The sequence below is a fragment of the Quercus lobata genome, chromosome 6, assembly GCF_001633185.2.
Source record: "Quercus lobata isolate SW786 chromosome 6, ValleyOak3.0 Primary Assembly, whole genome shotgun sequence".
In the NCBI taxonomy this organism is placed as follows: Eukaryota; Viridiplantae; Streptophyta; class Magnoliopsida; order Fagales; family Fagaceae; genus Quercus; species Quercus lobata.
The window spans coordinates 49309454-49324317 of record NC_044909.1 but is presented as its reverse complement, the minus strand read 5'-3'; the positions used below and the strand labels follow the sequence as shown (position 1 = coordinate 49324317).

General features: G+C 35.1%; 1 protein-coding gene across 1 annotated transcript; it reads left to right on the top strand.

Moving 5' to 3' along the window:
* The first annotated feature begins 430 nt into the window (after window positions 1-430).
* LOC115994106 (calmodulin-binding transcription activator 3-like) lies at window positions 431-14312 on the top strand. Its single transcript, XM_031118134.1, has 13 exons — window positions 431-888; window positions 1870-1989; window positions 5827-5942; window positions 6085-6173; window positions 7739-7781; window positions 8540-8741; window positions 8915-9028; window positions 9155-9465; window positions 10710-11267; window positions 11406-12100; window positions 12462-13041; window positions 13190-13510; window positions 14040-14312. The coding sequence occupies exons 1-13, from the start codon at window positions 849-851 to the stop codon at window positions 14148-14150; spliced, it is 3300 nt and encodes a 1099-aa protein (XP_030973994.1). The 5' UTR covers window positions 431-848; the 3' UTR covers window positions 14151-14312.
* The last annotated feature ends 552 nt before the right edge of the window (window positions 14313-14864 follow it).

The window sequence follows — 14864 nt, the reverse complement described above, 5'->3', positions numbered from 1 at the left end:
AATCATTTATAATTTTCAAAAATTAAGGACTTGTTTGATAATTTTATTCTAATAATATTATTTAAATATTATAAAAAATACATATAAATAAAAAGTGTTTTGAACATACGTCTGATATTTATCTACACAATAAAAACAATGGTTTAAACTACGCAAACAAACAGTGTACTACTGCAGTGGTGAGTAGTGTATGCCCACAAGGGCCACAAAGTTTAAGGGTGTTTCTCAAAAAAAAAAAAACGTTTAAGGGCATTAAAACGCGTAAAGTAGATATTTTTTTTTCGCATTACCTGGCAATATCCAGCCCGGGTTTCACGTCAAGAAGACCGGAAAAGACGTTGTCACATTGACTTTACTTTCTTTTTTATCTTGTTTTTCTTTTTTCTTTTTTTCTCTTTTTATCTACTGAACTGAACTATATACAATTTTCACATGTACGAAATATGGAACTTGTTTTGTTTGTGTTGTTGTTTTTACTCTTTTTATAATTTATTATAGTACAGTATGAATTCCACTTCGGCTGCCAACTCCTATTTCCTCCGTAGGTTCCTTTCTAAAAATTCTATGCTCTCTCAAATCTGTCTCTCTATCTCTCTCACACTTCTCTACTAGAATCTTAAACTTTGTCAAAATTGTTGACACAATCTTTTGTCAATCAAACACAAACACGCTTTCTCTTTTCAATTCAACCCTTTATCCCCTCTTCAAATCAGACAAACTACTTTTTATACATATACCTTATCCCCTTTTCAATTCAAAGAGTTGTGTATCTGTTAGAAATAGTAGTGTTTGTGAAGACTGGTTTTTTGTGTGTAATGAGTTGAGGCTGAGTGACCCAGAAGGAGTTCATGGCGGAAAGCAGGCGCTACGTTCTTGGAAACCAACTAGGTGGGTTTTTTTTTCCCCCCAAAGTAGAATTGTGGGGTTTTAAGTGTTTTTGTTTTTGTTTTGATTTTATTTGATGTATACTTTTCATGGGTTTTGCTTGTTATTATGTGATTCACTAGTGAAATGCTTGTACTTTGGTGTTTTGGGGAACTTTTAGATTTTAGATTTCGAATTTCGATTGCTAACGATTTATAGGTGGTACTGTAGTAGTCATGTGCTGGGTTTATTAATGAGTTGAGATTTATTCGGGGTTAAATCTGTGTAGTGTGATAGTTTCCACTTGTCTGCACTTGATAACAAGGGAGTGTTACTTATCAATGCTAGAGCAACAATAACCAATTTAAGTTCCAAAATTTTATGGCGCGGCTAATTATCAATGCTAGAGCAATGCTCAATACTGAGCTATCTGAGTTTAGAGATAATCTTGAACTAGTTTAGTCTTGATTGGGTTGTCCACGGTGAAAGACACTAAGTTGGAACCGTGCAGATGACGCGATTGTGATCAGAAACTAATCTTTTATACTAAATGACGAGTATTTTTTTGTAGTAAAAAGGAGTTAAATTTTGAGGAGGAGATGAGTTGTCTATCTGCTTAAATAATCTATAAATGAATGTCCATACCCCAACTTAGATTCAAAAAATTTTCAGTCACTTGCTCATTTAAAATTCCTGCTGAATAATGGACGTGCATATACTCTGCATACGTGGATTGAAGATTTTTCTTTGGCACTAGCACTATGCTAGGGAAGCAGTTTACACATGTTATAGTAGTCCTTGAAAGTTTTGACCCTTTCTTACAAGGCCGTAGATTAGTTATTTTGATATAAATGGAAGATGCATTGGTATTGATTTGATGGTTTAAGTAACTATTTGTGTAAAAGTATTTATACTTGTTAGTTTGAAGCCGGCCATACTTTGATGTTTCCCAAGGATACAATTAACAATACAGTTTTTTGATGGCTATAATTTGGTGGAATGCAGATATTGAGCAAATACTCATAGAAGCACAAAGTCGATGGCTACGTCCAGCAGAAATTTGTGAAATTCTTCGAAACTATAAGAACTTTCGTATTGCTCCAGAACCTGCGAACATGCCACCAAGTATGACCCTTAACTGCATTGCTTTTGTTTGATATCAGGAACGATAGTTAGAAGTTACTTCTACCAGATATAGACAGCTATCTCATTGATATTATTGACTCAGATTTCTGGATGAACCTTTTGATTTTCTTATTTCATACCCCTCACTGTTATATAGCTGAGATCAAGTTTCTGTTGCAACTGGTTTAATTGATGATAATTCCTCAACATTTGTCAGGCTAATCAGTTCTTTGGTATCACATTCTCTGATAAAACTTATACTATATGTTTCATCCCTATAGTTATCAGTTTCTCTGGACCATTCTGTTGCGGACTTCATATGAATGAAATCTATTTTCTCATTCTTCTGCTACTTACTATGTCCAATTTTCTCGTTGATTACAACAATTAAAATTGAGATGCTGGTTTCAGACCTTTATGGGATCTGAAACCAACAATTAAAATCGTTGATTACAACAATTTTCTCATTCTTCTTTTCCCAACTTATGATTTTTTTTTTTGGGATGTGTGTAACTGATAGTCTTCCTGAAACCTTTATGGTGAATGCTGGTTTCAGATCCAGTCCTGAAATATGTTGGCACAGGCTTTACTTCCTAAGCTATGTGGCATCTCATTGCTCAACAAATAAATAAATAAAATTGTTTGAATTGATTCTACTACATATGGTATTGATTTGTGGTTAATCATTCCTTGGGATTTTGTTTCTTCTTTCACTTGTTAAGTTCTGAAAGAATTGAAGCATTGTTGATTTGTTCCACATCCAAGTTCTTGTGGCTTGTTCAGAATGCCCTATTGTTGAATTAGAAATACATTTTCTCTTCTTAACTGCAGTGGATTTGTTTGATATCGCACATAATAATTTTGAGAAATTACTTATACTAAATAACTATAGCTATCTTGATAACATTATTGGCTTGGTCTGGAAGAACTTTACATTTTTCTTATTTTTTGGGAAGTCCTCTAGAGATATATATATATTTTTTGGATAAGTAATTTATTACAGGATTTATATATAAACAATGATAGTCCTCTGGAGAGTTTTACATAAGCTTTAACCTCCTGTTTCTGCATCTATTTGCGTGATCCTGTGGACTGCAAAAAAAAAAAAAAGTCCCTTTTTTGGTAGCTGAGATCAGGTTCCTTTTGCAACTGCTTTAAGTGATTATAATTCTATATTTGTGAGCCTAATCACTTATCTGAACTACGGTAACATGTGATGCCATCATGCTAATTTGGTGAACTTTCCTTACTATTCTAGCCCCACCACTTCCACCCCCCTTCCACCCAAAAAAAAAAGTGTCTTAGCATGATGGGTAGTTTTGTAAACTTTCTTTCATGATCATCTCACATATCTCAGCATTACTCAATCAACAATTAAATCGAAACTAATATTACCCTCCCACACTGTCAGTATATAGATTAAATAAGTCTGAGATATGCAAATTGGTTTCCTTCTATCAACTCATATTCTGCAGTATCATCTACGGTGTACATTTTATTAACAATTTCCTAATTGCCTATCGCCTATAACAATTAAAATTGGAAATGTATTTACTTTAGACATAATTTTCACAACTTATTTGTTTATTTGACATGTGTAAGCCATAGTCTTGAAAAAACCTATCATGATAAATGCTGGTTTTAGACCTAGGCCTGAAGTATGGTGTTGATTTGTGATTTCTCATTCATTCCTTTGGAGTTTGTTTCTCGTTTCACTTGTTCAGTTTTGAAAGAATTGCAGCACATTATTTATTTGTTTCACCTTTAAGTTCTTATGGCTTGTTCAGAACATCCTGTTGTTGTTGAAATATCTCTCTTCTTAGTTATCCTTATTGTTGAAATATTCATGTGTGAGTTGTGGGATTAGTTAAGTAGTGAAGTACCGCATTGGATAATAATGACAAGACTGAGTAGTTAATATACATAAAATTGGCTAAAGCTTTTGGGATAAGTGACGTCTCTCTATGTTATATTAACTTCCCAATTTGAGTCTCCTCAACAAGTGGTATTAAAGCTGATGGTTTGATTGGGCTAGTGTTTGTTAGTGGGTCCCAGCAAGTAGAATGAAAGACTCCCATGTTATCTCTAGCCATGATTGAGTAAAAGGCTCTACTAGTGTTGAGTCAAGGTGATTGTGCATGTCAATGGCTCCCATAGTTGTGCAAGGAAGACTGTTAGGTTCGCTCCACCCAAAATTAAGTAAATGACACTCTATTGCATTAGACTTGATGGTAACGCAAGGCACCTGGACTGTTCCATAAGTGATTTGCTAGAAGGGAGTTGTAGGGTCTGTTTGGGATCCACTTATTTTACTGAAAATGAAAACTTTTTGTTGAAACTACTGTAGATAAGGGTAAAAGTTAGCTGAAATAGTACGGTGAGACCCATGAATAGTATCAAAAAGTGCAATGGGGCCTATGAATAGTAACAAAAATAAGCTGAATAGTAAAATAAGCTAGCAAAAAAAAGCTATCCAAACAGAGCTGTAATATTCATGTGTGAGTTGTGTGATTAGTTAAGTAGTGAATCTCACATAATAATAAGAGTGAGTGGTTAATATAATATAATTTGGCCCAAACCCATTGACTTACATTTTTTGGGTTAAATGGTGTTACTATATGTTATATTAGTATCTCAATTTGAGTCTCCCCAAGGTGATATCTCCTCATCACTTATAATTTAGTTCCCTCTATTTTCCAGGTTTTTTTAATGAACTTGAGGCTCCTTTGTTGCCTATATGGGTGTTTTAGAGAGCCAGAAGCACATGTTGAACAATGCAAATTATCTCAAATTCCAAATTTTGGAATTCCTCATTGAAAAGTAGGGAATGAAGGAGGTTCAATCATTCCTATATAAGGGTTGTAATTTCATATTTCTAAGAAGAGAGTAATAATCACAATGGATCTTTATATATAGGCCTTGCTATTTTGGAAAAAATATGCTGCATTGAAACATATGCATAATGTGGTATTCTTTGGAAGCTAAAAGATGCATAGTAGCTTTTGGGGGTGAAAATGCTTGCCTATGTGAGTTGTGTGTAATTTAAGTGTAATAAGTTTTGAGTTCGTGATGGTATTAAGTTTGTGAGTTGGGATTGAGTCTTGACTTTGGTGTAATGGGAGGGTTGGTTTATGTAGGCGAGGGTTTGTGTTTAAGTTTATGACGTGGTTTGTGAATGTTAGTCAAGTATTAGCAATCCTTGTTGATACTTATCAAAAAAAAAAAAAAAAAAATACTAATCCTTATTGATTTTTTTTGACAGGTTTATTGATAGGAAAAGTACAATGTATTTACAATAGTAAACTCACTGCACTTGAAACGAATACAATCAAATCAATTGGAAGAGCTAACAGAAATAAGGAAATTAGACATGGAAATACAATGCGTAAAACCCCAAATACGATACCACTCAAATAAAGTCTTAGCTAGCAAAGACTTCAACAATTATATAGGTCTCTCAATGTCCTCAAATTTTCAGGCATTGCATTCCTTCAATAGTAAACCTTATTGATGATAATAGATTTTGATTGGCATGACATGGATGTAGGCATGGAGTCTCGAATTATGTTAAATTTTGTTGTCTTGTGTGGATGTTTGATTTAATTGCTTGTATGGGTGTTCTTCTGCTAATCTCAAGCTTTACTTGATGGTATCTTCCATGATTACAACGTAGATTATGTTAGCTCATAAAAATCAACATTTTTTTTAATTGTAGTTTTAGGTACATTTTAAGGCCTACTAAAAAAAAAAAGGCACTTTTCGAACACTTTTTTTTCTTAATTTTTTTGAAGTATACTTTAGAACATATATTCACATAACATGTATTTCCAATTTCAGATGGTTCACTTTTTCTTTTCGATCGGAAGGTTCTGAGATACTTCAGAAAAGATGGCCATAATTGGAGGAAGAAAAAGGATGGAAAGACAGTAAAGGAAGCTCATGAGAGGCTCAAGGTAGGCACTAGACATCATGGTTTTGTTTGCTGTTTGCTAAATCTTAGGGTTATGGTTCATTCACATTTAGGGTGTGATATATGTTAAAGGATTCTTTGTGTTTCCTGATTAACTGTGTAGAGAAAATTGTACTTCCTTACAGGCTGGAAGCATTGATGTGTTGCACTGCTACTATGCCCATGGAGAAGACAATGAAAATTTTCAAAGACGCAGTTATTGGTTACTCGAAGAGTGAGTATCTGAAGAGTTATTTGCGTGGTGTTAAGCAAAATTTTTTGTTTGAATTTTAGCATTTTGCTCTATCGGTCTATCTTCTGTATGTAATTATCTGTGTCTCGTAACAAACTAGATGATGTAATAATTAATCTTCTTTGTTCTGCTTTTTGATGAATACTTAAAAGATAATGGAATGTTCACTCAATTGATCTTAGAATATTATGGCTTGTTTTAGTTTCACACTTTTTGGCTTATGTTTAAACTCTGACATTAGTATTAATCATTGAGAGACCAAAGTTTATTTTTATAAAATTTATAGAACTGTTTGTTGCATTTATTTTGAGAAAAATTTTCCTAATTTGGGGGTTTCGGATGAGGATTTTTTTTGTTATTCTTTTTCTGGCCTTGCAATGAATTGCTTATTCAGTGAACAAAAAATTGTAAGGTTCGCTGCTGTACTCTCTTTTGGCTTGTTTGGATTGAGGCTAATTTCCGGCTAACTTTACTCTACTCTACTCCCCCTCACTCTCCCTCAATCCAAACTCCCTTTCTCTCTCATAACACACGTACACATAAAACACAAGCAGACACACTATACCTGCTTCCATGATAACTATTTTTTCCTTTTCTCTTTTTATGTCTAATGCCATTTAGGATGGAAAAAGGATGTGCAAGTAGAGAAATCAAGTGAGTAATAAGAAAGTCAAAATCAATTGTTTGCTTCAAATAAAATCACCATTAGACCCTCTGATTGTGCAAGTATACAAACTTAACATCTAGTGGATTGTTTCCATTTCCAATTAACTAGGCTCCAAATCACTCATAATAAATCAAAACACTAATAAAGTAAAGCTGGAAATTAAGCAAAATTGTAAAAATTCCTAATAAATTAGAGAACCAACTACTACCAAAATCAACCACAGTTTCTGAAAAAACCCATGGACATAACTAGAAGCTGTGCTTTGAGCAGCAAATTGGATTATTCTTCACATGCAAGGGGAAGTCAAAACATTGGAAGCTGCAAGAGGACGAGATGCAAAAACAACAAGATCTCCACCCTAGAAATCCTCTGTGCTCTCTAAAAGTAGGAAACAAGAAAGGCTGTCTTCCTGACACTTGGAGAAAAAAAAAATACTCAAGAAATCCTACAATCTGTATTGAGTCCAGACACAGTTAACAAATTTTGACTACGACAATTGACAATCAACAATTTTCCTCTTTGTTTTCTGTTTTTCCTTTTGGCTTTCCACTCATTTGTTGCAAAATCCAGAGAAGCTATTCTAGCATTGCCAAGCCTCTAGCCATGTTACTATTTATTTTCTATCTTTTCAGTTTTCTCTACTTTTCCCCCAACATGGATTTATATCAATGGTCTTCAGCTTAAAGGCATGTGAATGAATTCACAATATTTCCACTTCTAGTTATCAACCAGTCTTGTGCCACCGGTATTCTTATTGATTCAAAATGTCATAAGGCTTGCATAAATAATTGCCACTTCTGTTTCTTATAGTTTCTATATTTGAAATGGCTTTTGGTTTGGGTTTCTCTTCTGTTGCTTACCTAATTCACTACAACTGCAGGGAGCTCTCACACATAGTGCTTGTCCACTATCGGGAAGTAAAGGTAACTCATTTTTTTTACCCTTTATTTTGTATACCCGTAAAGTCAAAAATGGGTAAACTGTGAATATAGTCCTTTGTGACATTATTAACTTCACTATCTCCCTAGTATTTAAATGATTCTTCTAAGAAAGATATAATCTAACCTTTCCCATTACACAGCTTCTTTGATCCATGGTGGTGGTTGTGGTATTTGTGTGGTATGGTGTTATTTTTTAAACTTTCACTATTAGTGACTCTTAGCTTTTCAATAGCAAGAGGTTTATAGGTAATACCAAATAATATTTTGAACCTTGGTTGCCAATGAGCTCTATCTCTAATGGCACTTCCTCTGCCTATACGATGCTCATGCAGTTTTAGTCATATTTGCTATTTTTTGTGTTGTATGCTTGTTATTACTTAAGTTCAGCTTTGATGCCCCTTGTAGATTGTTTGGAAACAGATTTTAATCTCCTAATTACTTCTGTTCCATATTAAAATTTTGGGAAATATATACAAAACCCTCCTATTGTTTTCCCTTAAAACACGGAATCCCTTTAAGGTTTTGAGTGTAACTTAGTTACATTTTCACATAAAACAATACCGTAGGGGTTTTTGTGTTATACTAAAAATGCCCAGGGGGGTTAAGTGTTAAAACTCAAAACTTCAGGGGGTTCCATATTTCTGTAGGGGGTTTTGTGTACTATTCCTTAAATCTTTATTTACATTAAAAATATTTGTACATTGAGTTTATATTCTTTCAATGTTTTCCAACTTGATCAGGGAAATAGGGCAAGTTGTAACCGCATTAAAGAGACTGAAGAAGCTGTTCCCTATTCCCAAGAAACTGAACCCAATTCTGAGATAGATAGCTCTGGGTCCTCTTGCTTTCATCCGAATAATAACCAAATAACTTCACAAAATACAGATACAACAAGCCTCAACAGTAGTGCTCAGGCATCAGAATATGAGGATGCTGAATCAGGTAGGTTTGTTGTTTTTATGCCTCAGTTTTTGTTTTAACTATAAGCTGCTAATGTTACTTCACAAAGAAGATTCTATACATGTTTGAGGATGATCTATCCCATGATTGTTCATTTTCAGCATGTTCTAAATATTGTTTAATTACATTTCTGCAACTCAATGTGATATGTGCAGCCTGCAATTACCAAACAAGTTCTGGATTCCATTCTCTCTTTGAATTACAACAGCCCATGGTGGAGAAGATTAATGCCGAACTCACTGATCCTTATTTTCCTGGACCAATTTCAGGTGAAGTTGTTTGCTTTTATTTTTCAATCTATTTTGCATCACTAATATATAAAGGAATATTAATATCCCTGATTTTAATCTGACATGGCATATGAATTTCATTGTAATACTCTAAACAATTAACAGATGATTATCAAGGAAAATTTTCAACCATATCAGGAGTGGATTTTGCTTCACTTACTCAAGCAGATAAGGCGAAAGACGGCAACAATGCTGCACTAAAAATCCTTGATTTTCCATTGTGGGAGGATGTCTTGGGAAATAATACTTCTGGCACTCAAGCTGTGACTTTTGAGCCATCATTTTTGGAAACAAAACCTGATACCAGTGGAGTCCTTTCTAAACAAGAAAACCCAATACTGGGGCAGCATTTCACTAGCAACTTAGGTGAGAAGCGGGAGATTGGAAGTCACTCTCAGGCCCAAAAAGAATGGCAGGTACAGAGTTATTTACTATTTATAGTGTGTGCCAAGAGCTAATGCCTGGTCTCCCTCATGGAGAGAACCTAGGTTTGAACCCCACTCCCCCACTTGTTGTAAGCAATATATTATGTAGCATTGGTATAATGTTTGTTTGTTTTTGCTAAAATAGTGTTGAAATGGTTAGCAATTCATCATGGTAGTTTTTGAGGATCGTAGCATGTTTAGAAAATCATTTTATTTTATGTTACAAGCTGGATAAGGGAGTTTCAATTGAAATATGGTATGATGCATTTTGCGTTATTGCTTGGAATATTATGATTATAATATATTTATTGACGACATTTTCTAGGTTCTTTCTTTTTAGATACTTCCAACAACAAATTGTTGTCAATGCAAGTAATACTGATTTTGCTGGTACATTTTTGACACAGGACAAACCAAAACAATGCAACAGAAATTAAAGAACAAGGAAAATAAAGATAGAAAACCTAGGAGTCAACACCAAGGGTTGGCTAGCGTCGCCACCAAACTATTGTGACAATTTCAATTTTATTCATCAAAATAATCCCCCTTCATAGGAGTATAATTCTTTGCTTATATAGGTTACTAAACACTAATTTTAACTGACATAAGAAACCCTAATTCTAATTGACTTGGGAAATCCTAATAAAATAAAATACTAATAACCTAATTAACTACTAGAATAGAAAGAAAAAAGAAATTGACAGAAAATTACAATTGACTCCAAAATTGAAAAAAACCAAATTATATATATATATATATATATATATTGTATTAGCTATCAAAAATGAATACTACTTTGCACTTCCTGCATCAATTTTTAGGATCTGTCATAGTAAAATTTATCAAAGAATAGATAATGATGCATATTAAAATTTGGCATCGGTATCTTGTCTATTACAAAATTGAATCATTTGGTTGTTATGCTTCCCAATTTACTCAAGTTTAAACATGCTGAGGTTGATTATGTGAAAATCTTATAATCTTTAAGTCTTTACTATGTGTCTCTTTCGGAATATATGACATTGAGGCAAGGGTGTAGCTGCTATTAGTTAATAATCAAGTTGTAATTGCAGACTGAAAGTTTCTTGCTGGTGACTTAAATTCCTAAATTTGTGTTGTACATGCGGTAGTTCCATTTTTACTATCTAGCATAGTAAATAATTCTTTATATGTTGGTTTAAGAGTTTATAGGGCCATAAGCAGTTTTCTTGTCAAATCCAACTATTTGTGTTCAGGCTTCTGAAGGCAAATGGCACTTGGATCAGAATGTGCATGCAGAATCAGTGTATGGTGTCACTTCTAGGTTTAATGAACAAGATGGTAATTGGGTCAAACTACTCAATTCTCGGGAGCCTTTCCTTCCAAAGACTGATAAGCTAGAAAATGATCCTATTCAAAGTAACCTTCAAGTACAGCTTTCAGATGCAGATCATGGATATTATCTGAAATCAAATCCAGAGATCAATATGGCCCTAGAGGGAAAACCCAACTCCTCTTTCACTATAAAGAAAACTCAGTTAGATGGCTCTCTAAGGGAAGAAAATCTGAAGAAGCTTGACAGTTTCAACCGATGGATGAGCAAGGAACTTGGAGACGTAAATGAGTCACATACGCAGTCCAGTTCTGAGGTCTATTGGGATACTGTTGAAAGTGAAAATAGGGCTGATGAGTCCAATATTTCTCCTCAAGTGCACTTGGATAACTATACTCTTGGTCCCTCTCTATCCCAGGACCAGCTTTTCAGTATTATTGATTTCTCACCAAATTGGGCATACGAGGGCTCAAAAGTTAAGGTATTCTAGGATTTAATCTTTCTTCTGTAATGCAGTTATATCAACTAAGCTTTCAAATTCGTCATCTGTTTGTCGTCTTATTTATCATTTCACTTGGTCTGGTTGTTTTTTTTTTTTCTTCCCCCAAAACCTATACAGGTCCTGATTACTGGAAGGTTCTTGAAGAGTCAACAAGAAATAGAAAATTGCAAGTGGTCCTGTATGTTTGGGGAAGTGGAAGTTCCAGCTGAGGTTATAGCAGACGGTGTTATACGATGTCATACTCCAGTACATAAGGCTGCAAGGGTTCCTTTTTATGTGACTTGTTCCAATAGGGTAGCGTGTAGTGAAGTGCGAGAATTTGAGTACCGAGTCAGCCTTATTAAAGATGTGGATATTATAGATTATAGTGACAACACAAATGATGAACTTCTTATGCGATTTAAAAATTTTTTGTCTTTGACCTCTGCCGGCCCTCTTTCTACTGATTCTGTCATTGGAAGTGAGAAATCCCAAGTAAGCAGTAAAATCAGTTCATTGCTAGAAGGGGACAATGATGAATGTGATCAAATGTTAAAGCTCGCTTCTGAGAAGGATTTCTCTCCTGAAAAAGTACAGGACAAGCTTCTTGAAAAGCTACTGAAAGAGAAGTTGCATGTATGGCTCCTGCAGAAAGCAGCAGAAGATGGAAAAGGCCCTTCTGTTGTAGATGAGGATGGCCAAGGTGTACTGCATTTTGCAGCTGCTCTTGGCTATGATTGGGCCCTAGAACCAACAATTATTGCAGGTGTTAGTGTCAATTTCCGTGATGTGAATGGATGGACTGCACTTCATTGGGCGGCATTTTGTGGCAGGTGAGCACTTAAGATTTCTTTCTTGCTTCTTTGTAGTAGGCTTTGCCTTAGCCTATTCTTTCCTCTGCTTCCGGTGTAGAAGGCACTACATTCTAGGCTGAATCTCATAGGAGAAGGGAAAAGCACTTATTTCATGTGTAGATATTGCAGGAAAACTATGTATGTCAAGAAAACCTTCTCTATGAGAGGAAAATTAAATTCCATATAAACCTGGTTTAGGTTGATGAATGGCTTACCTGACCAGGATACACCTGAACAGCAATTGTTCCCTTGAACTTCTTGTCAAATTCTAATAATCACTTTTAACTTTTTCCTTTTCTTCTCCTTCCTGTTAACTTCTTGTTTGAACTTTCTTTATCAGAGAGCGAACGGTTGCTTCCCTTGTCTCTCTTGGTGCGGCTCCTGGTGCATTAACTGATCCAAGTCCCAAATATCCTTCAGGCAGAACAGCTGCTGACCTAGCTTCTGCCAATGGACACAAAGGAATTGCTGGTTATCTTGCAGAATCTCATCTGAGTACCCACCTTTCATCTCTTAAGTTGGACACCGGGGAAGGTGATGCGGCAGAGATTTCTGGGGCTAAAGCAGTGCAAAAAGTTTCAGAACGAAGTGCAACTCCAGTCAGTGATGGGGATTTACCATATGGATTATCATTGAAGGATTCACTAGCTGCTGTCTGTAATGCCACCCAAACTTTTGCTCGTATTTATCAAGTTTTCAGGGTGGAGTCCTTTAATAAAAAGCAGTTAAAAGAGTATGGTGATGATACATTTGGAATGTCAGATGAACAAGCTCTTTCACTTCTTGCTCTTAAGACAAACAAATCAAGACTACATGATCTGCCTGTGCATACTGCTGCAGTACGGATCCAAAATAAGTTCCGCAGCTGGAAGGGTAGAAGAGAATTTTTGATAATCAGGCAGCGAATTGTTAAAATTCAGGTGCATTGCCATTATTGCTTATGTATGCTTGATTTATTGGCTCCTGTTTTACTCTTAGCAGTTATTCTTCCTTGTATTTATTTTACTATCTTTTTCCCTCAGTTGAGCCCTGTTCATGAAATCTAACTATTAGCTTTCATTATGAAAGGCCCATGTAAGAGGCCACCAGGTCAGGAAGAACTATAAAAAGTTTACCTGGTCGGTGGGAATTATAGAGAAGATTATTTTGCGTTGGAGACGAAAAGGAAGTGGTTTGCGTGGATTTAAATCTGAAGCACTTACCGAGGGCCACAGAATGCAAGATAAATCTTCAGAGGATGACTATGATTTCCTGAAAGAAGGTAGAAAGCAAACTGAGCAGAGGCTGCAAAAAGCGCTTGCTAGGGTGAAGTCCATGGCTCAGTATCCAGATGCAAGAGATCAATATCGTAGGCTGCTGAACGTTGTGACTGATATTCAGGGATCCAAGGTACTTTATTATTTTGATTTTCTCCTTTCTTTCTCTGAATTTTTTCTTCTCAATCTTTCACGTAACAATATCTTTCCATTGTGTTTCCTTTTGGAACATAATCTGTGTTTCTTTTAACTGTAATAGTTCTGGATCAACTCATTTTATCAGTCCATGGGGACTTTTAGCATAGTGAGTTTTGCAATGCCTCCTGTTCACATTCTTTTGGTTAGATTAGTACTTATTAGTCCAGTGAGAACCTAGGATGGATGGACTAGGTTGAACTCTAAGCTGGAAAAATATTATCTAGAATCTCAAAATATTGAAGTACTTGTTATTTAATGCTTGTGTTGACTATATATGCCATTAACCCTGAAAATGTAATATCACTTGTTACCCTATAGTAGTAGGCGCTCAGCATGTTGTTGACTTGGGAGCTCATCTACAATGGATCACTAAAATAGGATGGAGTTTGTTGGTATATTGTAATATACCTCTTCTAATCTGTTTTATATTCAAAGTCTTTCTGTACACTCTGTTGATTTTGCAGGTTGTGGGTGATGGAGTTCCAAGCAGTTCAGAAGAAACGGCTGATTATAATGATGAAATGATTGATTTTGAAGCATTCTTGGAGGATGACACTTACATGCCTTCAGCCTGAACCTCTGGTTCATTCTCTTCTCTTGTAAAATAATGTTATTAGTGGCAGTAGGAGTGGTATTATCAAATTGGGTTTGCTAAAAATACTTGTATAAATAAAAAAATCCTACTAATTCATTTAACAAAACTTAATCTTATAAAGCATCTTTGCTATCTTGCCTTATTGCTGCCGCTGCGTCTGCAAGGTTGTGAACTTGTGGTGTGAACACCCTTTGCATCATCAAATCAATTATGTATAATAATAATAATAATAATAATAGCATTCTAATTAATGAACACTTTAGCAATTTGGTTAAAAAATAATAATAATAAAAATAAACTGCCATATCAATAAATTGTAAAAAAAAAAAAGGTTATGAAGCCATCACTAGATCAGGTCAAAGAATTTTTGAGGGATGCAGCAGTACTAAACTGGATGAGAATCAAAGAGCGCAGGAAAAATGGCAATAGGGGAAGCAGTCCTCGAAGACAAATATGGGGTTTAGTCAAATCATCATTTTAACCAGTAGTAAAGAGAAAGAACAATCATGGCAGAGAAGAAAGCAAAGCCAATGGCAAAAGCCAAGCTATTCTCTGAGAATGTAGCACCTGGGGCAACATGGAGTAAGGATTGAGAGTTGAGACTCTGCGTTAAAGCAGTTCCCAATAAAAATTCTGAGAAGTATCCAGGACAAAGCTAGTTTATGCTTCTAAAAACCCAATGCAGTCTTTCGAT

Bases quoted from the DNA above. Each gene is read 5' to 3' on its own strand.
- LOC115994106 (XM_031118134.1), top strand. From the start codon at position 849: ATGGCGGAAAGCAGGCGCTACGTTCTTGGAAACCAACTAG. The intron at 889-1,869 runs GTGGGTTTTTTT...GGTGGAATGCAG, and splicing joins CGTTCTTGGAAACCAACTAG to ATATTGAGCAAATACTCATA. The intron at 9,466-10,709 runs GTACAGAGTTAT...ATTTGTGTTCAG, and splicing joins AGGCCCAAAAAGAATGGCAG to GCTTCTGAAGGCAAATGGCA.